Below are 26,220 nucleotides of genomic sequence, written 5' to 3' on the forward strand. Positions count from 1 at the left end.
CTTCTTGCAGCTCATTTTGTGTGACAGCTTTCCGTAACAATGGGTTTCTTCGTTGCTACCATCCAACCCCAAACCTAACCTCAGTTTTTTCCCCTCTATTTTTTTAAGATGTTAGATCATTAGCAACGGCACCAACAAAAAGTTCCATAAAAGGATTTGGTGCTAGACAGAAAAACACAGAGTTTAATCTCAGCAACTCCAAACCACAGTATATGCAACAATTTACTGAAAAACCCGAGAAACCATTAGTGACAAGACATAATGATGCAGGCGCCAATGAAAAAATGTTGGATACATTTACTGCACAGATGGTCATAACCAGTTTGAAGCATAATGTTTTGCCAAATTCTGAAACTCTATCAAGAATGCTACAAGATAGAATCTACTCTGAAGCATGCTGTAACAGTTAAGATGAAAGCAAAGTTTTTGAGTTTAATAGTGTAAACTAAATGAAGAGTCATGGCACTGAGATGAGAAACAGCTGGAGACCTCCCCCCCCCCAAAAAAAGTGCATTCAGTGTTGTTTTTTAGTTTGTAAATCGGATTAAGCTCTTTTGTTTCTTTCCTACAACATGAAGCAAATGGTATGGATGAGGGTAACATAACTGCATGGTGCTTTGAAAACCTAATTATGCATAAATCAAATGGTGGTTTCATTAATATTTTAGAATGTGAAAAGTCCATAGTAGTGATTTGAAGCTTCAGTTTACGTTAGGCTTTTGCAAGTATTTTATTTCTGTATCAACTTTCATGTAGCAGAAAATTGCCAACAATTGTAACTACAGAATTCTTCTATTGAATTCTTTTGCCACAGCCATTAATGACTAAATTGCCCATCCCTTTTATAGTCTCTCACAAGGGAATAACAAAAACCAATATCTTCCTCTTTTCTCAAGTTGTTGTGAGATCTCCCTACCCTTATATAACTATAATGATTAAATCAGTTTCAACTGCTTTCCTTTTCTTTTTAAAGTGTGAATGCTTGTTGTATGGATCTGTCTGTGTATGTTTAGTTGGTGCATATGTGTGTGTGAAAATCACTGTGGTATAGTGAAGCGGGGGGGGGGGTACCCAAGTTCTTTCCCTCCCTTAGGGATGGAAACTGACTAGGTAACTTTGGGCCAGTCAATTTCTTTCAGCCCTAGTCTGGAAAGTCCAAAAACTTTGATTTAGCAACATGATCAGAGTGGTAGATTACTGTCCATAACCCTTCAATGAATAGGTCTTAATCTACATCAGCCAGTGGATTTACTTGGGATGATGATATTGCAGAAAACTTACAATATCCATTCAGAAGATAATTTCTTTTACACAGTTTGCTTCTTTATAAGGAATCATGAAACATTTCCACCTCAAAATGCTTCTCAGCCCAAGGGCCAATAAAATAGAGGGAGTTTGAGTCTTAATTTTTAAAAAATCCCATAAATATACACATAGAATAACAGAGTTGGAAGGGACCTTGGAGGTCTTCTAGTCCAACCCTCTGCTTAGGCAAGAAACCCTACACCATTTCAGACAAATGGATATCCAACATCCTCTTTAAAATGTCCAGTGTTCTGAAGGCAAGTTGTTCCATTGTTCCACATAAACCACTTTTACTTTTTAATTTATATCATGCCTTTCATTCAATATCTTAACCCATCACTTTCTCTTCACATTCCCCCCTCACCCTCCAAAAGCAATCCTTTGAGGTAGGTTGGACCAAGAGAAAAACCAGACCCATATCATTCAGTGACCTTCCTTGGACTTGAACCCAGGTCTTCCCAGCACCACACCACCCTGACTTCACTATCTAGCCAACTTCAAAACATGTTTTGCAAGATGATTGATCATGCTAAACTGCAATTAAACTAAAATATAAGCAGAAACTTCCAGTCTTTTCATGCCAGTCCAAGAGGGAATATTTCAAAGTTATGGGAGGCAGTTGCTCCTTATCAGCATCTGAAACATTTTTGCCAATTATGGCAGAAACTGAAACAGTTTCAGTAATACTTCCTATAATTGAAGTATGTATACACTTTCTCTCTCCCTCTCTCCCTCACACACACACACACAGAGAGAGAGACACACACACCTGTGTGCAAAGGCATTAGTTTCCATTCTGACTAGCCTATAATTGTGCATCAAGATGGTAAATGTATCTCACCATGAGCAGCAAGTTTAACCTGCTCTATTATACTATAAGTGCAGGCTGATTGCCCTCCAGGAAAAAAAAGATGAAGGGGCTAGAGGCAGAATTGTATACACCTAGTCTACTTCCCATGCAGCCACAGCACCTTTCAATTAGACTATAACTGGACATTTGAGGGCATCAAAAGAGGGGATACTGAGGCTCTCAGCCCATGGAAAAATCAGGTAGTGATCCTTCTCAGGGACACTCATAGAATAATCCTCCCTCCCTCCAGAATTATTCTTGCTATAGATCAGGATCATCTTTTATATTTCTAGTTCATAATTTGTATATTGAAAGATCAAAAGATGCTTATTTTCAGTTTCTTCAAGAAAAGATTTTATACATACAGACACACTTACACATCTATAAATAAATGGTAGGGTTTTTTTCAAAATAATAATAATTTGCTTTGCAGGAGTTCAGCAGGAAATTGCAGATCCAGAACTCAAAAGACTAGTTTTTTTCCTTCTAGATTTTGCCTCTTGAAAGGCTAACACCTGTACTTGCAAAGTTTTCATAGACAAGGTGGTCAAATTTATGGCTGAGGAAGGATCAGCTTTATGTTAGCAGTCCAAACAAATAAAGATATACAATTGGTTTTTTAACTTTGAAAAGCCGCCTGTGTCTTTTAATAGCAATAGCAATAGCAGACTTATATACAGCATATACTTATATACTCTCTAAGCGGTTTACAGAGTCAGCATATTTCCCCCACAGTCTGGGTCCTCATTTTACCCACCTCGGAAGGATGGAAGGCTGAGTCAACCCTGAGCCGGTGAGATTTGAACAGCCGAACTGCAGAACTGCAGTCAGCTGAAGTAGCCTGCAGTGCTGCATTTAACCACTGCACCACCTCGGTTCTTTTAAGAGGTGTACAATAAATAAATGTTCATAAAGTAAAGCTTTCTTTGTCATAGAGTCAGTAGGCAGAAAGAAAAGTTAGAGAATACATGTTTATTTTATTTACTGTACCTTCAAGTCAGTTATTGACTTCTGATTGCTGCCTGCAGTTTTTTTGATGAGGTTTTTCAGAAGTGGTTTGCCTCTTCCCTCATTGTGACCAAATCGCTGCAGGACAACTTGCCCTAGCCAATTCACCATGGGGACAACCCCAGGACCCTGGGGCTTACACTCTGGTTTCCAAAGCCAGCCTGGCTTAAGGGAGGCAAAAGTTCCCATCGCCTGTACTCTTCCTCTGAAAGTTTCCCCACCTTGCTTTCTAGCACTTCCATCCATGAAAGGCAAGCTAAGCAGGAGTCACTGTTCTGCATACACATAATTCCGAGCTTGGGGACTTTTATCTGCATCTGAGCTGCCAAGCTGTCAGTCATGCCCTGGCTTGGGGAGAAAGATTGTTCCTTTGGCAGGCTGCACTGGACCCTGGCAGCTCCTGACTGGGGAGAGGGACAAGCAGGGACAGTAGCAGAGCAACTCACTCTTGACAGCAAAAGTGGGCTACGCAGGAAGCATTGTTTCAGGCTGGACTCTTAAGTGGGAAGCGGGAAGGGGCAGGGGTGCCAAACTTGATTTCATTGAGGGTCGTATCAGGGTTGTGTTTGTCCTCAGGGGGCCAGGGTGGATGTGGCCAGGGTGGCCATAGCCAGCTCACCTTCACTTGTGTCGGGGGTGTCTGTGGAGGCCTGAGTACTCTGCCAGAGAAAACAGGCTTCTGAGCTCCGTTTTTGGTTCCAACAGCCTCTTGCAACCTTCTGCCAGTGAAAATGAAGCTCAGGAGGGCTGCCCACAGCCCTCACAAACTCTGTTTTTGTCTGTGATGGCCTCCTGCCTCTGCTGCTTTTGCTAACAGTGGCACCGTAGGCCACTCCTTTGCTGTTTCCAGGGTGGTTCCATGGGCCAGATCTAAGCACCCCATGGGCCGGATCCGGCCTCCGGGCCTTTAGTTTGACACCCCTGCTTAATGGCAATGTTGGGAGCAAGTCCTGTCACCATTCCTGCTTGCCCCTCTCCCCACTTGGGAACAGGTTTAGTGCAGCATACCGAAGGAGAGGGCCTTCTCCCCAGGAACAATTGGCTGCTTGCAGATCGGATGCAAATAAAAGTCCCCATACTTGGAATGGTGTGTGTGTGTGCGTGTATGTGCATGTGCATGTATGTACGCATGCATGTGTGTGTGTAACAATGACTCCCCCTTAGCCCACCTTTCACAGGGAATGCCAGAAAACGAGATAAGGAAACCTTTGGAGAAATGTGGGCTGGTAGAAACCTTCACCTCCCTTAAGCCGGCCCGACTTTGGAAACCAGAGTAGAAAGCCCAGGGTTGCAGCATTCAGCATTCTTTCTTATATTACATAATCAGAAAGTTTACTAGATTAATTAAGTCCTCAATTGTCATTGATTGTTGCTGACAGGACTTGTCAGTATGTTATTTCGTAGAAATTTTAGCTTTAGCATAAATTGTTAGTCTATTTTTTATTATATTTTTTATTCAATCATTTGTTTTTTTAATAAACCTATAGAAAATTTACCTGCTGACTGAGAATAACATTTCATCTGTCTTATAAATGAGACCCTAGTCTACATAACCTTATGATTTATCAAATGTGTCAGTATATAAGAAGTATCAATTTGCTTTTTTAAGGCAAGTTACCATCTTGCCGAATAGCCAGATTCAGAACTTTGTTCTGAAAATAAGACAAGATAATTATGTATAATGAATTCAACACCCTTTTGATAGTAAAAGAAAGGAAGCCTAAATATAGAAAGTAATATAATTGAATATATTGTATAGACTTTAGAGTTAGTCATGCCTAAAATCAATGAAACTAGATAATCATAAAAGTCCCATTCCATATTTGAAAAATCACAGCCCTTTTCAATGCTCTAAGTCAAAGCTCACAGTTTGGAAGTAATAGCTAAATATGTTCCTCAGAATTCATCTCCAGGAAAAATTTTGTCCAGGAAAAAGAAAAGAAAAAGATGAATTTTCTTCTTTGATTTCATGATTATGGAAAGGTGTTGTTGTTTTTTTTACCATTGCCTAGGAGTATGGTCATTCTCAATATAAATTTGACAGACTGTCTAACACAGAAGGTTTTTTTTATTAGTCAAATATTCTAAAATATGAAATATTAATTTTACCTTTAAAAGTGATGAAGAGTTAAGTGCAAACTAACTAAGTATTGATGGCTTGTCACATCTACTTGCCTAGATCCTTATGTCAAAAAAAGTGTTTTCAACAATGTTGGACAGAATTCATTTTTGCAAAGCTTAAGAGGCTTTTTTGTCAGAAAGGAACAGCTGGGAAACATGTGGTATCCATTCCCTCTATCACTTGGAAAAAATTTCACATGTAAATAAAGCCTTCATAAACGTGTTGCCCTTTGAACTCAAGATTGTACACAATATACAAATAATGTCTAAAATGAATGAGATCTAGGATAACTCGTAAGCTGCATTTTGTTGATGGAGTAATAAATACTATCAAGTTATATCATTGTAAATGCTTTTGGAGCCATAGTAACGTATAATCAGTTTCTGGTTTTAAATATGTAGTTTTTTACTGTTTGCTCTGCAAACAATTTTATTCAAATTGCTTCTTCAAAAATTATGTTCTCAGAGATTGAACATGAGTGCAAAACAGTTGCAAATGGAACATTACTATGCTAGTCGTGGATGTTAAATGTGACTTATAAAATGAAATACCCAACATTCTCAATTTTCATTTCTAACTATACCACTTTCAGACTAAATGCAAATATTGCTGTGATAGTACCTGCTGATTTTAACATTTAATCCTATGGCTATTTTTTTAAAAACGGCAATGTCTTATTATTTATTTATTTATTTTATTACATTTATATGCCGCCCTTTTCCCCAAGGGGACTCAGGGCGGCTCACAATTCAAATCAGGGGAGGGGGGTACAGACAAGAAATAAAAAAGACGGAACATAACAATACATAATTTAAAAACACACAGCAGTCATACCATTCGAGGCGGGGGGCAACAGCTCTTTAGCCCCAGGCCTGTCGGAATAGCCAGGTTTTAAGGGCTTTGCGGAAGGCCTGGAGGGTGGTGAGGGTTCGAATCTCCATGGAGAGCTCATTCCAGAGGGTCGGAGCAGCCACAGAGAAGGCTCTCCTCCGGGTAGTCGCCAGTCGGCATTGGCCGGCGGATGGAATTCGGAGGAGGCCTAATCTGTGGGATCTAATCGGTCTATTGGAGGTAATTGGCAGCAGGCGGTCTCTCAAGTACCCAAGTCCAATACCATGAAGGGCTTTATAAGTGACGACTAGCGCCTTGAAGTCTTCCACTATCACTTGCCCCAATATACATTGAATCCCTCATTTCCTTTCAAACTATCACCATTACATTAAAAAAAAGGAATAAAATCCGGAGTACTTCAAGTTACAATGTACATTTTTTTGTTTTCTGTTTTATTCAAGTCTAAATCCCATTCTTTAACCAGATTAGTTAAAGCATCAACGTTATTACTTCCTTTCAAATTTACATCTAATTCTTGCTTACAAATATATATGTATAAAGATATAAAGGTAGTTAAGGAAACCTATCCATAGTATTTTGCTTAAGAACAATTCTAGTTTTTGTTCAAAGTTTGCAGGATAATAAAGCATGAACCACAAAATGATGGAAGAGGATTTGTTCTAAATTGTCTTTGTGTCTTCTAGTGTCCACCACAAACTGGAACTCGGGAGTTTCAACACTCCTTGGAAACACACAAAAACCAACAGGCATTGCAGACATGTATAGCAAATTCAGACCAGTAAAGAGGGTTTCACCACTTAAGCACCAACCAGAAAGCTCTGAAAACAATGAGAGTGATGACCAAAAGAATCAAAAGGTGGACTACAAGAAAGGCGATGATTCTCCATCCATGACTCAGAATGATGATCAAACTCCAGATAATGGTGACAGTCTAAAAACTAAATGTGTTGAACCAGGAGTTTTGCTCGGCGAGCTGGAGCACTATGATTTGGACATGGATGAAATTTTGGATGTGCCTTATATTAAATCGAACCAGCAGCTTGCCACTTTTTCAAAGGCAGCTCCCGAGAAAAGGATTTTGAATGTGTATTCAACACTGAATGGTCTTAGCAGCAAGTCCGGCCCTGTAGGGGACACTGAAAAGGCCCCAACAGGAACAACGCAGTTCTGTGTTCTGTCCCCTGTGAAAGGCTCTCAGTTGAAAAAAGCACACTCCATTGTCACTGATCAGCATAAGCAATTAGTGGAAGAACATGAGTTTCCACAGCCACTCATTAAAAGTGGTTCAGTCCATGAACCTGAAGCCCACAGCAAGGGCTTCCTCAATAGAACTTCGGCTGAAAAAATGGAGAAGTCTGTATCCCACTGCCAATTGAGGACTTTCCATCTGCAAAGTACCGAAAGCAAGCATGACAAACTGAGCAGCAGTGTGAATTGGAACAGTTCTGGAAATTCAGAAGAAAAGAATGAGGATGTGAAAAAAACTAAGAGCATCTTAAATATTGTGAAAGAGGGACAAATTTCACTTCTGGTAAGTTTTCAAAATAATTCATAAGGCACTCAAGACAAAGCCAGAAATATACATTTTTCCCTAATTGCATACAAATGATGTATGCAATGTAATCTGCAAAATATACATTGATTGTAGCCTGCAGTGAAGGTATGTTTAGGTGGTTTATTTAGCAAAAGATATATTCTACCTTTGTAATTTGTATGTAACTCTGTTTTTCAAATTGGTACAGTTTCAGTTGTTTAGTTACTGAGTTCAATTTCTATTTAGAGGCCAGCGATAGAAACAGAGAGTCTTCTGTTTTGTTCTAATTATTATTCAGGAGTGCTTATCCCAGCTTATTGCAACAGCTTTCATGAACAGGAGTTCACACACAAGCCCCCATTGGCCTCTAACCCACAGAGTCCCAGCTTTATGATCAGACATTTCCAGAGTAACAGTACGCAAGTAAATAAGGTTGATGTAGGGAAAACAAGTTTTATATGCACTGTTCACTTTATACCTGGTTTTGCTTTGATTCCTCTAGATGATGATTTCAAAAACAGTACAGTTGTCAATTAGATTCAGCACAAAACAATAGATGCTATTACTTTATTAGACTGCAATTGTAAAAGCTGTGAGTTATTCTTTTCTCTGTGTTATTTGATACAGGTTGTCTGAATAAAAGTATTGAGTGTCACTAAGGGCTGATCCTAACCTTATCTCTTCAGCTGAAGCCCTGGAATTCAGTGGGACTTAGTCCAATATCAGTATATTTTACTGACAGCCTAAACCTGTCAGTTATCTGTATTTTCCTAATTTTTCTCCCTTTTGCCTTTTCTCTTTCCATTTATTTATTTAGCTATTTAGTGTTTGTGGGCTTTTTCTCTCTCTTAGCAGTAAGATCAGTTGTGATACCTTAATTCACTGCTGACTTTTCCCTGTTGAGATAAGCCAATGTTTTCTGTCATATTATTACTGAAAAATTGAAGATGATGTTAATCCTAAAACAGTAATGGTGTCACTAAATTCTAATGCAACTAGCAAAACTGCAGGATAAATGTTACAATCACAGAGTGGAATGAGCTTGTGCATTTATTTTTGCTTGATCTGATGAACTAGTAGACACAAAATAAACCACACAATGTAGTGTTATATTGTTCTAAAGGAATCCCTTAGGAACAAGGGTCTATTGTATTACAGTAGATCAATATTCATCCTTGCCTAGACCAGCTCTGCCTTCAAAAAATGAGTGGCATTATGCAATTAATTTTCAGTCTTATGCCTCACCAGCCTAGACGGAAACACTGTTTTTTAAATCCTCTAGGGCATTCCAATTATTTTCTGTCTTTTGTTTGAAGAGTTATATATGGATATATGTGGACACATGATATTGGACATTGTGTCCCAAGCTCTAGTTTACTATTTCCAATCTTTTGATGATGCTTTTTTTTATACTGTTCATTTAAGGCTAATTCCATCGATTCTTTAGATACTTAGACATGACTGTTACCTTAACAGTTAATTATTCTGATATACATGAAAGCTTATAAAAACTGTAACACTCTAGCAATGTATGCAGATCTAAATATTTCTGATATTGTCTGCTACAAAGGGAAAAATCAATACAGAAAGCCTTTAATTATTTTTGAAGCCAGGGTTCAAAGAACCTATGTGTAAGAAAAAAATAAATAAAAAGTTGTACCCCTATTGATCTATCTGGAAAAAAACCCCCACTGTTTGATTAGCTTTCTTTATTAGAATCATTCGAAATAATACAAAGATGTGTGAAAGCTTTCTGGTTTTTTAGAATGTTTCCATAGGTCAGCTATTTAAAAAACCAAATGATGGAGAGAAACCAGTTAGGAAACACTGAAGTTCAGAATCAGTTTGATTATGGTGAATGTTTATTAAATTGTTAATAGTAATTGGTAGTTGTAATAAATGTTAGGCTTCATCTAGTATTAGAAATAATATCTTATATCATTAAGAGTTATGGAGAATCCGAAAATGTTCTGTCTTCTTTGTTGTCATTTTGTTGCTCCTAAAAAGGATATTATGCAGATGCGGTTACGAATTTTGTTTGTACAATAAATTCTTAAATCTATTTCAAATAAAGAATAAGATTAGGGTGGAGAGGACAAAATGCTATAAATGAAGAATACACCATTTGGTCTTTTCTAACTTAGAGTATTTTTGAAGATTTAAATCTGCAAAATTAGGGCATTATTTCTTTCATTTATTAAACTTATACCTCACTGTAGTCAATTGACTGTAAGCAGCTTCCAAGTTATATAATAAAGTAGCAATTAAGTGAATATCAGTGATGGGGGAAATGCAAAAAGAATTTAAAATGGTGCAATACATTCCATCAAGAATGTACCCTCTGAAATAATTTGGTTTTCAATAATGTCTTAAAAGTCAGCAAGGAGGTGGTAAGTCTAAGGGAAACCCATTCCAGAACACAGAAAACCAGTTCAGCTTCCCTCACATTCTGAAACATAAGGTATACATAAATAAAATGACAATTATACCAAATATTACAAAAACAGTTTTCTAATCCATGTATTGTTCTTAAAATTCTTACTGGACCAGGCAGCCCAAACTCAGCAAACCCAGGATAAATTTCCTACTGATTTTTATTGAAAAAAACCCATTAAGAAACATGATGTATTAAATCTTGGACAGATACGTTTTTCTTTTTTTTAAAAAAAAAAAGCTTTCAAAGTGAAAAAGGCCTAAAGGTCCTATTCCTTCATATAGTTATAATATTATATCACAACCCTGCAGCTTTTGAACACGAAGGGTGGGTGGGAGTAGAAATTTTCGAAAGCATGGTTTTGGTCATTTAACATTATCCATTCTTGGTCTGACTCTCATTAATAACTTCTAGAAATTTAAAAAAAATGTATTTAAATTTCACAAATTAGTTATTGTTCAATTACATACAGGTAGTTCTCAACTTACACTGCTCACTTAGCAACTGACAGGGTTAGTCCAGGCAGATCTACCTGGGGTTACTTAAAACTCAGATTTGAAGTTTCAGGGGTTGAGCATCCACCCTCCCACCCGATGCTCACATGACTGTGATTCAAGTGATCAGCAACTGGGTCACACTTACACCTATTTGCAATGCCCCATAGTTACATGACTGTGCTTATGATGGTTTTGCCAAAAAACAGCATTTACTTCCAGTTTTTGGCAAAACCACGCCCATAGAAAATAATCAGTTCACATAACAAACATGGCATTCCCTTAATGATCATGGTGATCATTAACGCGAGCTGCACAAAAAGTCATAAAACCGGGCCTTTCACATGACCGACCAAACTATTTTACGACTTTCACAAGTTCTAACAGGATCCGTTACAGTCGTAACTTGAGGATCACCTGTATCAATATAAAAACATCCAATAAACATAATCTGTATTTTTTAACCTACCGTATATACTCGAGTATAGGCCGACCCGAATATAAGCCGAGGCACCTAATTTTACCACAAAAAACTGGAAAAGTTATTGACTCGAGTATAAGCCTAGGGTGGGAAATGCAGCAGCTACCGATAAATTTCAAAAATAAAAATAGATACCAATAATGCCATTGCCCATTGAATAACATATACAGCCTGCCTGTGCCCATTAAATATACAGTAGCCATTGTAAAAATTTGCTCTGCATAACAAATTATTATCACACAATACCGGTGTATTCAATGAAATACTTCACTCACCTCATGATGCTGATGTCCCGCTGTGATGATGATGTCCCGCCTCCTATGACACACGGCACAGTGATTCCTATCATTGGATCACTGTACCAGAGGAGGTGGGACATCGCTATGTGGCTGCTTGCCATAACAAGGAGGAGGTGGGACATCGTTGCAGAGCGGCAGGAGGGGGAGGAAGGGGAATCGTAAGATAGCCCAGCATTACATTAGAACGTGAGGAGGGGGGATGGTGAGGTGCACGCTGCGCGGCAAACTGACACAGAGGGAGGGGAAACTCAGGGGCGCTGGGCCATTCACGAGCGTCACCCAGCGGCATGGCCCCGCCCCTTTTTCTCCTCCATTTCGGGCAAATTTTTCACTGACTCGAGTATAAGCCGAGGCGGCTTTTTTCAGCTCAAAAAGTGGGCTGAAAAACTAGGCTTATACTTGAGTATATACAGTAATAAATTTAGGAGCAGCTAAAAAAGCTGACCTTGAAATGGTGTAGGGTCTCCTGCTTGGGCGGATGGGTTGGACTAGATGATCTCTACAAGATCATTTCCAACTCTGTTAATCTGTATGTTATCTGAATTAATGAATTAACGCTTCCAGTTTTTATCTTTTTGCACAGCCACACCTTGCAGCAGACAATCTGGACAAAATCCACGATGAAAGTGGCAACAATCTTTTACATGTTGCAGCATCGAGAGGACATGCTGAGTGCTTACAGCATCTTACTTCTCTGATGGGTGAAGACTGCCTGAATGAGCGTAACAGCGAACAGCTAACTCCAGCGGGCTTAGCAATAAAGGTAATATAAAGTTCTATGATGATATTTAAGAGACATGGTACCCATTTGTCAATAGACATTTCCTTAGACATAATAATATGGACTATATTATTGAATGAACCATAAGAATGAAATGAAAAACTGGTGTGAACATAAAAGTCTTCACTCATAATACCCCAAGTATAATTGTGCTTTTTGAAAAAGAGAAGTATGGAGAATTGGAAAATATCACAACGTTTCAAGATCTGAAAATAGAAATTGAAATGTTGTGGCATAAATTATTATTGACACTTAGTAAAGTCTTGGATGGTACTTAGAATATCTGTACATTGATAAAATTTCCATTTCTCAATCTCAAAAAGACACATTGCTTAGATCCATATACTATATATATTACATCAATATATTATGTCATCCTAGGTTCTTGGGAAGAACTTAATGGATATAAAGGGCAATGTTAGCTAAAGAACTGGCAGCTGTGACTTCACACTGATGGGTAGCAGATCTGGCTCACATTCATACTTTTCCTGATTAGGAATTCACTCATCTTAGTGCAGTTCCAGAGTGAATAGCTAAGTTTTAAAGTCTTTCTAAATGACAATAGAAAGATCATTGAAAGATCATTCCAAAGGATAAGCATAGCTAGACAAAAGGCATACCTTCTGGGTAACCACATTTCAAGGAGGGAATCTAAAATCTGCCTTTTAGAATGGGTGGGACCAGTAGATACCCTTGGGTAGGTGGTTCCACAAATAATCTAGTCCTGTGCCAGATAGGGCTATTCTAGATTATGGTCAGTATTTGGAAAGGCACCCATAAATTAATGGAAAGTCAGTCTAGTCTCTTTCATTCTTCAATAACATGCAAGAAACAAAACTACAACTAGGCACCATTTTGCCTATTGCCTCAAAGTGGAAATATGTGGGAAGGAAGCACCGGAGCATTACAGGAAGGTGCTGCAAATGGTGTGTAATCGGGTGGGCTGCTGGGTTTGCAGGGAAAACCTCTAACTAAGATTCTGTGCAGTTTGGAAAACCCCAAATCCCATTCCTGGCTGGCCCATCCCGCCTCTTCCAGGAGACCCCACACAGCCTGTTTTGGATGCAGGTAAATGCAGGGCATGCGCATAGGCTTGGGGAGGGTGGAAAATGGGCCTACCAGAACTTCTGAAGGCTGGAAACAGGCCTGTTTCTGACCTCCAGAGGGTCTCCAGAGCTTGGGGAGGCTGTTTTTGTCCTCCTGGAGACTCAAAGAAAGCCTCTGGAGCCCAGGGTGCAAACCCCTCCCCACACCATGGGGCAGGATGTCAGCTAGGCCATGCCCACCATGGCCATGCCCACCCAGCAATCAAGCAGAGAACCCCTTGCTAAAATTTTTGAAGTCCACCCTTCTGTATAATCATGACAGCCGCATGACTACAAAAACATCTTCGGACAATGCTGGCTTCCTCACCTAAGAAACAGAGATGAGCACCATCCCCTAGAGTCAGACACAAGCTGACAGGAGAAACCTTTGCTAATACCTTTTTACTAAAAACAAGAACAATATGAACTGTACTATAAAGGCACATATACTGTCAAATGGCCAGCAGTTAAGAAAATGACTTGTGCACAATGAGGAAGAAGCAACCTTCAACTTGCTGCTCTGTGGTCTTTATTACCATAGAGTGTTTCTCTTCTCTGGCTGCTCTTTAGCATCAGTGCTCACTGGACCGAGCAGAAAATATAAAATTAATTTGAAAACCACAATGTATGGTTATTCAAATAAATAATTCATATTATGTTCAAAGAATTTTACTCCTACATAAACTTGCATAAGAATGCAGCCTTAGCTTACAAACCATGAGGGCTTACTAGTTTTATTGAACTCATGGATAAACCTAAGCAGAAATACTAGTGTTTAATACACACTTAATTTGGAGAGGGGTCTGTATACTTAATAGAGTATTATTTTCAAGTACTGTAATTGTGCATTATAGGATTCTTAAAATAATGTATTAGTAAGGCTAATAAACAAGCTCCTGCCTCAAAATGACTAAATAGAATATCTAGAAAGATATGGGTATCCTGTCTTTGAATCACTTCTAAAACAATTGCATTTAATGACTATGAAAATGATGAATAAACTATGTTACCGAGTACAATTGGGAGATCCACCCAAAAGATTTCAATTTAATATTTTCCTTAAATTGCCAGTAGATGGGCTTTATGATTTCTTGACCTTATATTTGCATAAGACTTGACAGTGGTGGGGAGATATAAGCATATACCTCTAGTTTGTGCAGCTCAGCTGCATTATGATTCAGCCCTTATCAAGTAACCAATCTCCAAAATTACATTTTGCAATACATATAGCTCTTGGGAGGGGAAGGGCATTTTTAATGTTTTTATTGGATCTTAATGTTCTTTAAATATATTATATCATGTTTAATTGCTTTATTGTCTGTCTTCATTACAATACTTTACAAAACAGACATAGTCTTCTTCAGCTGCAGAAGTTGCATTCTAACATAGTCCTTCTGTGTATGCTGTTATATTTTACAAGTACTCAGCAATACTATAAAATGTAATTTTTTCTTGTATTTTATAGCTGTCAGCTATAAAGAAATGTGTTATTTTTCAATGCATTAGTATGCATGTCTACTAAGAAATAAATCCTTTGGACTACAGTGAGACTTGCTGCAAGATAAGCATACAAAGGAATATAGCTCTTTTTTGTTCTTATATGCCAGCTAGGTTTTGAAAGAGTATGTTTATTTTCATGAGATAATGCAAGAAAGCTTTAATATCTAAGATGTCTTAGTTTTAAATGTTGCACATTGAAATAAAGATGTATAAGAAGTACTTATTTCATCTTATTTATCCTTATTTATACAATCACACTGAAAAAAGCTTTACATTTTATTCAGAAAGTAACCTATTTTCATAAACCTGCTGCAGGATATCCTTGCAGGATATCCTTGCATCATATAGTAGTGTCACCTAACATTGGACTGTTATTAAAAGTATGGGGGAAAATGCTATAAATATATAATGAGAATTATCTAACCCTGGTTGTGGGTATTATTACTAGAATATCAAGATTAAAAACACAGTTGTCTAACCCTTTGATTTTTCTAACCACAGACCCTATAATCAAAATCAGAAAAATTGGAAAAAAGTCAAGTAAAAAAAGAGCAGATATTTTGGGTCTGAAATCCTTACCAGATAAAACTATTGTTCCCTTTGAATTAACAATTAATATCCTATGATCTATTATCTTCTTCTCCCTCAAAATCTGCATTTTATTAAACAATGTCAATTTCATGTTTACATTATTTTTAATATTAACATCATGAATTGGGAGAAGATGGTGCTTCCAGAATGTTAGAACTGTAGCAGCCATCCTGTCTGGGAAATGTGGGAACTGTAGTCCTAAACATCTGGAAAGCAGCAGTGATTGCTAAGGGTTTGCGTGAAATAAATATATATTTACAGAAGAATTCCTGCAAACATGCCATCAAGGAAACACTGATGCATTCAAGACTATTTTAATTCTTAGGCCACTTAGAAGCAAATGATGTTTGCACAGCAGAAATGACTCATAAATTGTAAATAAGTCTGCAGTCAGTGCCATTATGATAATAAGCACATAAGAAAGCAGCCTGGCGTGTGAACGATCAGGACAGATATTTATTTGTGTGTGTTTGTGGTTGTGATGATGGTATGCCTACAAATAAGCGGAACTGGGGTGAAAAAAAGTCTTCCTTTTCTTTCTTTTTCTTAGAATGGTCAGCTGGAGTGTGTGCGATGGATGGTGAGTGAAACAGAAGCTATTGCAGAACTGAGTTGCTCTAAGGATCACCCAAGCCTTATCCATTATGCTGGATGCTATGGGCAGGTACAGAAAGACAGATATCATATACATATGTATATAAAATAATTGATTCAGACTGTCCTCACTGCATTATGTATTCTGCTTATCAATAAAAATGGGAATATCTGTACCAAAAATGGGATATTTTTTTCTTATGATGATTGCAGCATCGCCCTGGTCATGTGATCTACATTCAGATGCTTTACAACTGACTCATATTTATGACGGCTGCAATGTCCCAGAGTCATATGATCATCTTTTGCTACCTTCTGACAAGGAAAATCAATGGGGAAATCTAGATTCACTCAACAACCGTGTTACTAATTTAACAACTGTGTAACAAATGTAGCAAGAAAAGCCATAAAAAGGGGCAAAACCCGCTGAACAAATTTCTCACTTAGCAATGTAAATTCTGGGCTCAATTGTGGCCATACATCAGGGACTAACTGTGCATTGTTTAATTGCATTTTATGGTAAGTGTGAAGGTTGATACTGGCACAACTGGAGCCAGTGGTTTCCAAGTTCAAGAGAACCGTTGTGTAAACACCCATCAGTTGTGTTCCACAGTCATTAAAAGAAGAGACAAGCACAAGGCCTATAGAAGACCGACTCTAACCTCTTTGAGCTGCTTGTAGGCAAGTCAGCTGCTCTGTTTAAAGCTTTGCTCTTGCTTGCAATGAAATTTCTAATCAAGCTGAGTCATGTCTTAGAATCCTCAGACAAATCAAGCCAAGAGCTGAATAAGGCAAATATCTTGAGAACTGAAATTTACTTTCAACCCTGAAGTGAAGCCTAAACGCAAAGTCTTTTTAAGTGTTGTTAACTGCAGAAATAAATGTAAAACAATTCTAACCTATAAGAATTGCAAGATACTTTTTAACATACTCAAAAGTTATTCAATCAAAAGATAACCCATATAAACATCAGAATTGGCTGCAGGTCAAGGGAAATATTTTTACAAGGAACTAGTGTTTTTGAATGGATTCAATACACAATTATTTCCTCTAGCACTTGGCACACATGATATCTGTTTTTTGAGTAAATACTTCCTATGATAGGAAAGGTTTTTAAAAAGAGTGGGGGTAACACTAAAGAATAGACCCCTTGATGTCAATGTTGCCCTGCAAAGCTTGTACAGGATGTTTTGGGGGGGTTGTGGGGGGAGCTCTTGTCTTGCCTTAGTTCAAGGTCTGAATTAAGGAATATCCTTGAACCCCAAATTTCTCAGAAAGCGTAAAGGAGCCAGGTGGATCTTTGCCAGATGGTGACATCAGAAGGAGATGTAGATTGTGCACTTCCCCAGTAATGTGGATCTTTAGACTGGGGAAAATGTTAATAACAAAAATGAGCTTTATTTATTTTCCAACTCTGTATGCCAAACATACTGGCTCAACAAACACATATTTGGTCTAAATAGTGGAAATAAATCCTGTGTTTTATTTTAATGTACAAGTGGGACCTGTTTGGTGGATGTGGAGTTCATCTTTAGTATTTTAAAATATTTTTATACTTCTACAAACCTCGGAATTACTCTGAAGTTGCTCAAATCTATCCCCCCATCTCCAACCTATGATCTCATTTTGGCACCTTTTTCACTGGCAACGTCTTCTTCAATTTGTTAAGAGTGATTAATTCAAAAAGCTCAGTGTATGTAGGTTATATATGATTGTAGAAAACTGACAAATAGTCACTAACTAAAAACTAGATTTTCTACCATAAAAGTATAGCTCTGAAGAAAAACTAACTTTAGATTACATAAACCTTTTCTTCAACATACAAATCTGTAAGAAGCATTCCATCTTAGTCATTTGGTTTCTGAACAATCTTAAGTACTTGTTCCAATGAATATTTTTCAAAAATCTGTTGTCTGACTGATTACAGATTTTTGGTGTAACAATTCTAAACTATATTGATTAACTCATATTGCTCTTCTCATAATCCAAACCAAATCAGCTTTCAGCTCTACCAAGTTTTTTCCAGGACTTTGTTTGCTGCAATATATTTTGACCATATATCATTCTATTTCTATATTTTATTATATGTCAGCAACAACTGTTTTGCTTCAATAGCACTTACAAATTATTTTATTTTATTTTATTTATTACAATTTTACTAATCTCATTCTTCCATTGCTTTAAAAGAGTTTATCTGGGGGAAAAGTATAGGTTTATTGCAGTTCACTGCCTTTATTTTGCCTGCTTCACTGATGATTTCTAGAAATTCTGGTTACTAGAACTGGTTATAAATATAATTAATTGTAGCATTTAGAAGCAAATTCATCAATTTGATCAATGCGTAAATAGATTTCTATGATTTTATTTATTTACTATAATTCTGTATTGCTGAATCTGCTGAGAACTCATGGGGAATTCTAAATCTAAACATAGTTACAATATAAGAAGTAGAAAATATTAAAGATACTAAGAGAACTGAATATATCTTAATGAAATATGAATAAAGAAACATATACTACCTTTCACAAATATTTGAAGGAATGTCTACCCTTCAGAGGCTCACTGTTTGACTTTGGGGCAAACAATCTCTCTCAACCCAACCCATCTCATAAGGAAATTGTGGGGGGAAATGGAAGAAGAATTTTTGAATTTTAAATTGGATTCCTTCAATAAGAACATGGTTGGCCTAAAAGGCCCCTTGCCATTTTATAATTTGAAGACATAGAATCATCATAATAACTATCTTTACTTAAATTAATTTTAATTAAATATGATTTACATCAAATTTATTTTTTTGCTATGTCCCTGGCCATGTCTTTTTAGGAATGTGGAGCTTCAGCATACTACTTAGATACGAGATAGGGTTTAAATATTTAAAACATAAATGTCACCAGAATTTGTGCATTCATTCATTCATTCATTCATTTATTAAATGTATATTCCATCCATCTCACTTAGAAGCATCTCTAGGTGATTTATAGCAGAGTTAAAAACAGCAAGGTAAAGCATTCAATATTAAGATAAAAAATATTAAGATTAAAATTATCAAAAGTAGCAAGGGCAGGAGAAAAGTGCCTTCAGAGTGCAGTAGAAACTTCCCCTCAGTTCAATAACCACCTCCGGTATGCCCCCAACGGGGACCTATACCAACTGGCAGAACCAGGTTTTAAGGACCCTACAGAAGACCAAGCAAATGGATGTGGACCTCACCTCAAAGGGCACGATATCCTGGAGAGCAGGAGCCATAGCAGAAAAGGCTTTTCTCCTGGAGTCCTCCCAGCAGAATTCCTTGGCCAGTGGGGTCTGCAGCATGGCCCGTCTGCCAGCAGTGGTGGAGTAGGCCAATCCCATTGGGGTGAGACAGTTCCTCAGGTAGCTTGGGGAAATGCCTTAAAGGACTTTAAAGGTAATAATCAACACCTTGAATTAAACCCAGCAGCAAAATGGCAACCAGCACAGCTCACAAATCAGCAGTGTTACATGGGTCACTCTAGGGGGCCCAAGAACTACCGTGCAGCTGTAAACCCATGTAGACCACATTGCAATATACAACTGTGAGATGATAGGGGCTGGGGATTCAGGAATATTTAGTCCATTAAGAAAATATCTGCTTTTAACGGTAGTTTTCCAAATTGATCAAGACATAGGAAGTGTCTATGTGAACATCAAACTTATTCATTGACAGTTAAAAGATTCAGCTGCTCACTACATCATAGGAAGGCTGTTAGAAAGAAGCCTAAAATGCCTCTGACATAATGTGTTGGCAGATAAAGAGGTTCTAAGTGGGAAATAGTTCAGCTTCAAAAATTCTTGTAACGCCATCCTTTTCTGCTGTGAAAATGATTGATTTCAGTTTAGGGCACCAAACAGCTTGATAATGCTGCCCCATGACATATTAAAGTTGATCCTATTACTCCCAACATTTAATTACTCTTTTCATTTAAAAAAAATAACATCAAAATGCTGAAGAGATATTACAATAATCCAAATAGCCAAATATAAATAGACTAATCAGTTTAACACATCATTATAGAACATGGATTGCTATACAAATAGACCAATCGTTATTTGTTATAACTGGGGAAGCAACATGTGCCATCAATGGATAGGTGCTAATAACAATCTTGCCTGAACTTGAATGCTATAGATAGGAAACCACAACTAATCAATAACACATGTTCACAATGCTATCTTGCATTTTTTTAACATTAATTTTTTATTGATAAATAGCCAACAATTTTTTCCTATTTAGTTCAAATATTTAATGCCAAGAAAAGAAAAAAATAGATATTTTAACTATATCAGTTTTGATTTCACATATATTTTAAAGAATCACCCTAGAAGTATCACAAAACCATATGCATATTGGCTCATACACAGTTCAACAATGCTTACTCCCCATATGGAAAAGTTGCCAATTGTAGGATAGGAGTATTTAAAATGTATTAATACTCAGTGGAATTTTAATAGCATCTAATATGGGTTTTCTATGAACTAAAATGCAATTGGTGTTAAATTCTGTTGTGCAAGTAGCTGCTAAACGTATTGTGCTATTTTATACATGTATATGTCACACCACTTTAATTATCAATATTTACTGTGCATATCTTGTTATTTACATAATTTATAAAATGTCTCTTTTTCCCTATAGGAAAAAATACTTCTATGGCTTCTTCAGTTTATGCAAGAGCAAGGGATTTCTTTGGATGAAATTGATCAGGATGGTAATAGTGCAGTTCATGTTGCTGCTCAGCATGGATACTTAGGGTGTATACAGGTAAATAATCAAAACAGGAATAGACTTGCCAAATTTGTGGCCTCCAGATGTTGCTGAGTTACAAATCCTAGGAGTCCCAACCAATATGGTAAGGGATGCTAGCAATTGACAGCAACATTTGGAAAGGCACAAATAACAACATTGTGAAATATTGCTAACTTGAAACATTAGATCTATTACATTGGATGTATGCTATGGTGTTCTTCAACCTCAGCAAGATATATTGACTTGAAGGCAGGGGTGTCAAACTGGTGGCCTGTGGGCCAGATACGGCATGTGCAGGCCATGCCCACGAATGGGAAATCCATCACGAAACATCACATGACACAGCAAGTTTGACACCCATGCTTTAAGGTATGTAGGCTTCAACTTCCAGGATTTGCAATCCACATATCTTAAAGTTGTTGAGATTGAGGAACACTGTTCTAGTATACTCAGAACAGAATGAGGCAATATGTTTGGCCTGCAGGAGAAATGGGATTTTGCATAAGATATGGACAAAATGGAGATATATTGTTTCTAGCTCAGAACACTTGGAATGTTATGTTGGAACTTTTGAGTTTCTGTTGATATCATGAAGCAAGATTTCAACTGTCTGATGTTGAGCTACATCCCCCCCTCCCCCCCCCAAAAAAAGAAGAAAAAATATTGGTCATCTAATTCAGGAAAAAAACATTATACAGTGTTCATATCACTGACCTGTACATAATTTTAAATGATATTCTGGAATAGATATTTTTCATTAAAAAGTGTGCACGGAACTAGGTGATCTATCATACTGAAAATGAAACAAAATGTTAAAAGTTATGATATTTAGGTAGTTACTTACCAAGCACATCTAAATTATATTAAAGTAACCAAAATATCTTTACAATCCCCAAAGCATGTCAAAACATTTGAGCACCCCTAATGTTTGGAAATTGAAAGTCGCAAAAATATACACACACTAAATTACTGCAGTTCTCTCTCACCTCTAATATCTTTTAAGTGGAATGCTTATGTCTGATGATCTGATTTCCTATGGATGCTGTGTTTATGTAAATGCTAAACATTACTATGATCCTGGAGCTTCTGAAACTCCCAATAAGGAAAGGGCAGTCAACTTTTTATTTTATAGTAGCGGTTATTTATTAATAATAGTTCGATCAAAGAATTCACCTTTAACTCTATGGATTAGTTATTGCACTAGTAACAAATACTATCAGGTTGGCTAGTGCTCTACATAGTATATTGTTCAATAGTATTTCAGCTAACAAAATAATTACAATATAGTAACTCAGTCGGTTGTATTTATTAAATAAATTACAACAACCGGAAAATGAAATTGGAACTTTTGTATCCCTGGTGAGCTATTTAACATTAAAAGCTTAAGGCCATCATTGACATGACGTTCTCTGAAGTATTACAAAGTATTACATCACATTCTCTGAAGCTTTTTAAAGTTAAGAACACATGAAAGACCTTGAAGGAACAAATCATTAATTCTCCTAGTTCATTCAGCTTCTAAAGATCATCTAAAAATTATGGTAACCTTCTCAGCACAAATGCTATATCTCATCCTTTTTTCACCAAATAACTAAAATATGCTGCTTATACTAGTTCCTTTTATGCTCCTTTCCCCTGAATCTTGCTGCATTCATCATGTCTGGCTTCATCCAATCAAGCAGGACTGAAACCGCTTAGAACCTCACACGAAAATCTAAGAACTTAGAAAAAGTTAATATTTATTGACGAAAGAAGACCATAACCCAAAAAATTTCAGCAACGTCAATTAGCTATATTCAGAAACTAACTTTACTCATTTTTTTAAAAAGCAGTTTGAATGCCTTTGTGCTTTATTTTTGTTCTTTTTCTACGTAATAATCCACTTGGCCCCCTGTTTGAAGGGAGCTGGCCTCGTTTCCCTCAGTGCTTTGTTTTTGAAATGGTGAAATGTGTGCTTATTTTGTTTTCCTTTTTACTAGCAGTGTGAGAAGTGTCACTCTCCCATATCTCTTCTTACAGTAATAGTTTGGATAAGCTAGACATCCCCAAGCTGGTTTCATTAACTTCTGTGGGGAATTACAACTCCCATGATTCCCAGACAGAATGTCTGTTGGTTTTGTTAGCTAATTCCTGAAGTTGTATACCTATTATATCTGGTGGGAATAAAACTGGGAAGGCTGCCATAGAGTTCTCTAATACATACTGAACTCAGTGCCACTCAACATAATAGCTGCTCTTAATATTTATATCTTTTTAGACTCTGGTGGAATATGGAGCAAATGTAACTATGCAAAACCATGTTGGAGAAAAACCTTCTCAGAGTGCTGAACGGCAGGGATACACCATGTGTTCACGTTACTTGGTAGTGGTGGAGACATGTATGTCACTGGCATCCCAGGTTGTGAAGTTAACAAAACAACTAAAAGAGTAAGTATTAATTAATTGCGGTATTCCAATTGTTCTCAAAACAGGGCTTTATTAATGTTGTATATAATTTACGCTACTTTATGGTTCGTGCATATCTTTGTGGTAGATTATGTAATACTTTTGAGTTGAAGATGTACTACCAGTCAACAGGTAGTGAGTCCTTAGCTAATTGCATATCTTATTATTTATGTTTATGTCCCCTTGGGACATCTGATGGACATACTGAAAACATGTTCCTTGCATAAGAGTAAACTGTGAAAAGGTTCTCCAGGAATGCTATGTGAGCAAGACATGTTGAAATAAACCTGAATTTCCTAGACTATGTGAGACTAAAGACACATAAAATGTCACTTGTAACATAGAATTCTTACTTTCAATTCTATTTTTTTCATAACTAATTTTATCCACCATCAAATCTCAATTTCTTTCATGATGCCACTGCACTCTCTCTCTCTATATAGAAATGTGGATGTAAAGCATTTACATGCTTATTAAATTATTCATAATTTTTCCCTAAGAATCTGCAATTTATTCAAAACTTTCCTATTCAGCACTAGCTCAGTGATAAGAATTGGAAAGCAGATTCATCCTAGTTGCTTGATTAAACAAGGAGAATGCCTTTCTAAACATAGCTCTACTGCTTTATTGACAAGTAGTTCTCTAAGATTGTTAAGCATACTAAAGAGACTGCCACAACTAACACTCAGGGTTGGGACTGATAGACAACAAAGTTTCTTGCGGGAAAAGAAGAAAGCACTGTTGATTCCAGAGAAGCAGTCAATCTAGTTCTTTAGATTGTTTGTTTGTTTAATTTCTATGCTGCCCAGTTAGTTAGATATGATTTTGTTTAATCAAGTTGAAGTCAGCTGCATGCTAAAAAAATTACAATGATGCCAAAATGAAGACACAGTGCAATGGCGCCATGATTATGTACCACAATAGTCAGAAATAATAATTGTAAATTATTCAGAAACCTGAAAAAGAGATAATCTTGGAACTTTGTGTTACAAACCAGTGCTGACAGATAGTAAGTGTACAAATAGCACAAAAAGGAAATAGGTAGGCAAGAGAAAGAAAGGGAAAATATTCTGTGTTTCTAGTTCTACAAACTAGGCTAGTGGTAAACCATTTAAAATATGTTTTGCCATTTCCAGATCCTTTGCTATGCTCTATGAGCATTTCCATTTGTAAGTACCACAGATTCAGCCTACATATGGTTGAAATCATGTGGATGCTTTCTAGCTTTAAATTTGTCCTTTCAAAAGCTCTACAACTGTGAAGCGAGTTAATAATCTATGTCCTTTGAGCCAGGAAATTATCCACTTAAATATACCACAGCTGGACTTGTGCTGTCAGTTTTGTTCCACATTTTAAGCAAATCATTCTGAAAGTGAAAGCAGTAATGAGGAGGTGGCTGCATTTTTATGCACACTCTGGCAGTATCATATGGCTTTAAACGGAGGGAAGGAAAAATATAGCTGTTCTGGAAATTTTCTATTTCAAAGGTAAACATTAGGCAAGGTTTTATAGGAGAGAGAGAAAAGGTACTATAGTGTAGAATGTAGCAGCCCACTAGCCAAATGTGTGATGGATGAAAGCTGTCAATTTCCAAACCATTTATAGGAAGCACAATAAATTTAAGATACTTCGTATATGTCTCTGTGTATTCCAGTAGAGCGATTACCTAAAGAAAATATGAGTCCTGTTACATCAAGCCAAAGATCCAACTGCCTTCAAGCTCATTACTATTCCTTGTTCCCAAGTATATCAAAATCCCACTCCTTGTAGTAAAAGTAGGATTCTGACCTGGTATACCTCCTCATAAATTATATGTCATTCTTTCCTTACAAATCAATACTATATTTGCATCTTTTTCATCAGAGATCAGATCGCCAATTAACACTTATAATAGTATAAATTATGTCAGATTGTAGCCCCTCACAGGATATCATTGAACATTAATCAATTTATCTTGCAAAAAATGGCAAAAAATCTAGTGGAGGAGGGAGGGGGGAAAGTAAATGAATTAAATTAAAACATTAACAAATAAAACTCAATTTCTTGACAGTAATTTTAATATTTTTGGTCTAACCAGGAACCGGAGGTCTCTAAGCAGATTGCAAATTTGTTTAAATTTTAGAAATGAGGTTTCATGTCACCTACCTTTATCTCCTCCAAATAGTTTTACAGTCTGTAAAAAAGCTTTTCTTTTCTTACTGTAACAATTGCAAACATTTCTGCTGCTTGTTACTCACTTAACATGAAGAAATAAGAGAATGGAAACTCCAAAATCTGACACCATATTTCCTCAAAATGCAAAGCAATTTTTGGAAGTGGGTGAAAAGAACTAAACAAAAAGACTTGAGCTAAGTGAATGGAATTAAAAATGAAATGGTGAAATTATTTGGGATACCAGCCTGAGGAAGGAGTGCTTTGGAGATTTGTATGGGAATGTGAGTTATGTGGTGAAGAGTATAATTAAAAAAAACTGTTATAAATGTCAAGAAAAGGTTAATGAGAAGTCATAATGTGAGAATGTTGACAGATGTAAAGCTGCAGGTAGAGATAGTGTAACTGTAGAAATGTTGAAATATGTATGTGGTTTGCAACTTGCTTAACATGTGTGCAAAGGCTGCATCTGTGTCTGATGACTGGAAGAATGCTTTTATTGTTCCCCTGTAGCAAAAGTGACTGTAATAACTACAAAGGGATGGGTTTGTTAAGTGTGCCTGGGAGGATGTTAGGCAGGATTTTGATTGAAAGAGTAAAAGAGGTGATAATGAGAAAACCTGAAAAATACACTATAGTTTTATGCCAGGCATGAAGTACCCAAATTTTTGCTCTTGTAACAAGTTGTTAAAAATGTAGAGTAGATGGGTCAAAAGAAAGGGAAAGATTGAATAAGATATGTTGGATGGAGTTTATAACATTCTGAAAAAGAATTTGAAAGAACAGAAAGGGGAGAAAGGGGTGAGAGTTTTAAAGGAGTTGCTGAAGGGTGTGCTTACCATAACTAGCCATTTAAAGCCTATTTTATTTGTTTATATAGCTATGGCATAAGTGAGTTAGTCAAAGTTCCATTTTGTAGTGTTTATTATTGT

At 36.9% G+C, this 26,220-nt stretch overlaps 1 protein-coding gene across 5 annotated transcripts in view; it reads left to right on the plus strand.

The window, feature by feature from the left end:
- Positions 1 to 26,220, plus strand: part of SNCAIP (synuclein alpha interacting protein) — a 107,347-nt gene that overhangs the window by 65,690 nt on the left and 15,437 nt on the right. For 4 of the 5 annotated variants that reach the window (XM_014055988.2, XM_087715842.1, XM_014055987.2 and 1 more), the window contains 5 exons: positions 6,821 to 7,668; positions 11,963 to 12,142; positions 15,887 to 16,000; positions 20,582 to 20,707; positions 22,950 to 23,119. In XM_014055988.2, coding sequence (XP_013911463.2) covers positions 6,821 to 7,668; positions 11,963 to 12,142; positions 15,887 to 16,000; positions 20,582 to 20,707; positions 22,950 to 23,119 — 1,438 coding nt within the window. The remainder of the gene's footprint in view (positions 1 to 6,820; positions 7,669 to 11,962; positions 12,143 to 15,886; positions 16,001 to 20,581; positions 20,708 to 22,949; positions 23,120 to 26,220) is intronic. The other variant, XM_087715843.1, reaches the window with a different exon arrangement.

This window comes from Thamnophis sirtalis, unplaced genomic scaffold, assembly GCF_051295495.1.
Source record: "Thamnophis sirtalis isolate CommonGarterSnake01/CBP01778 unplaced genomic scaffold, rThaSir2_p1.2 scaffold_5, whole genome shotgun sequence".
Lineage (NCBI taxonomy): Eukaryota > Metazoa > Chordata > Lepidosauria > Squamata > Natricidae > Thamnophis > Thamnophis sirtalis.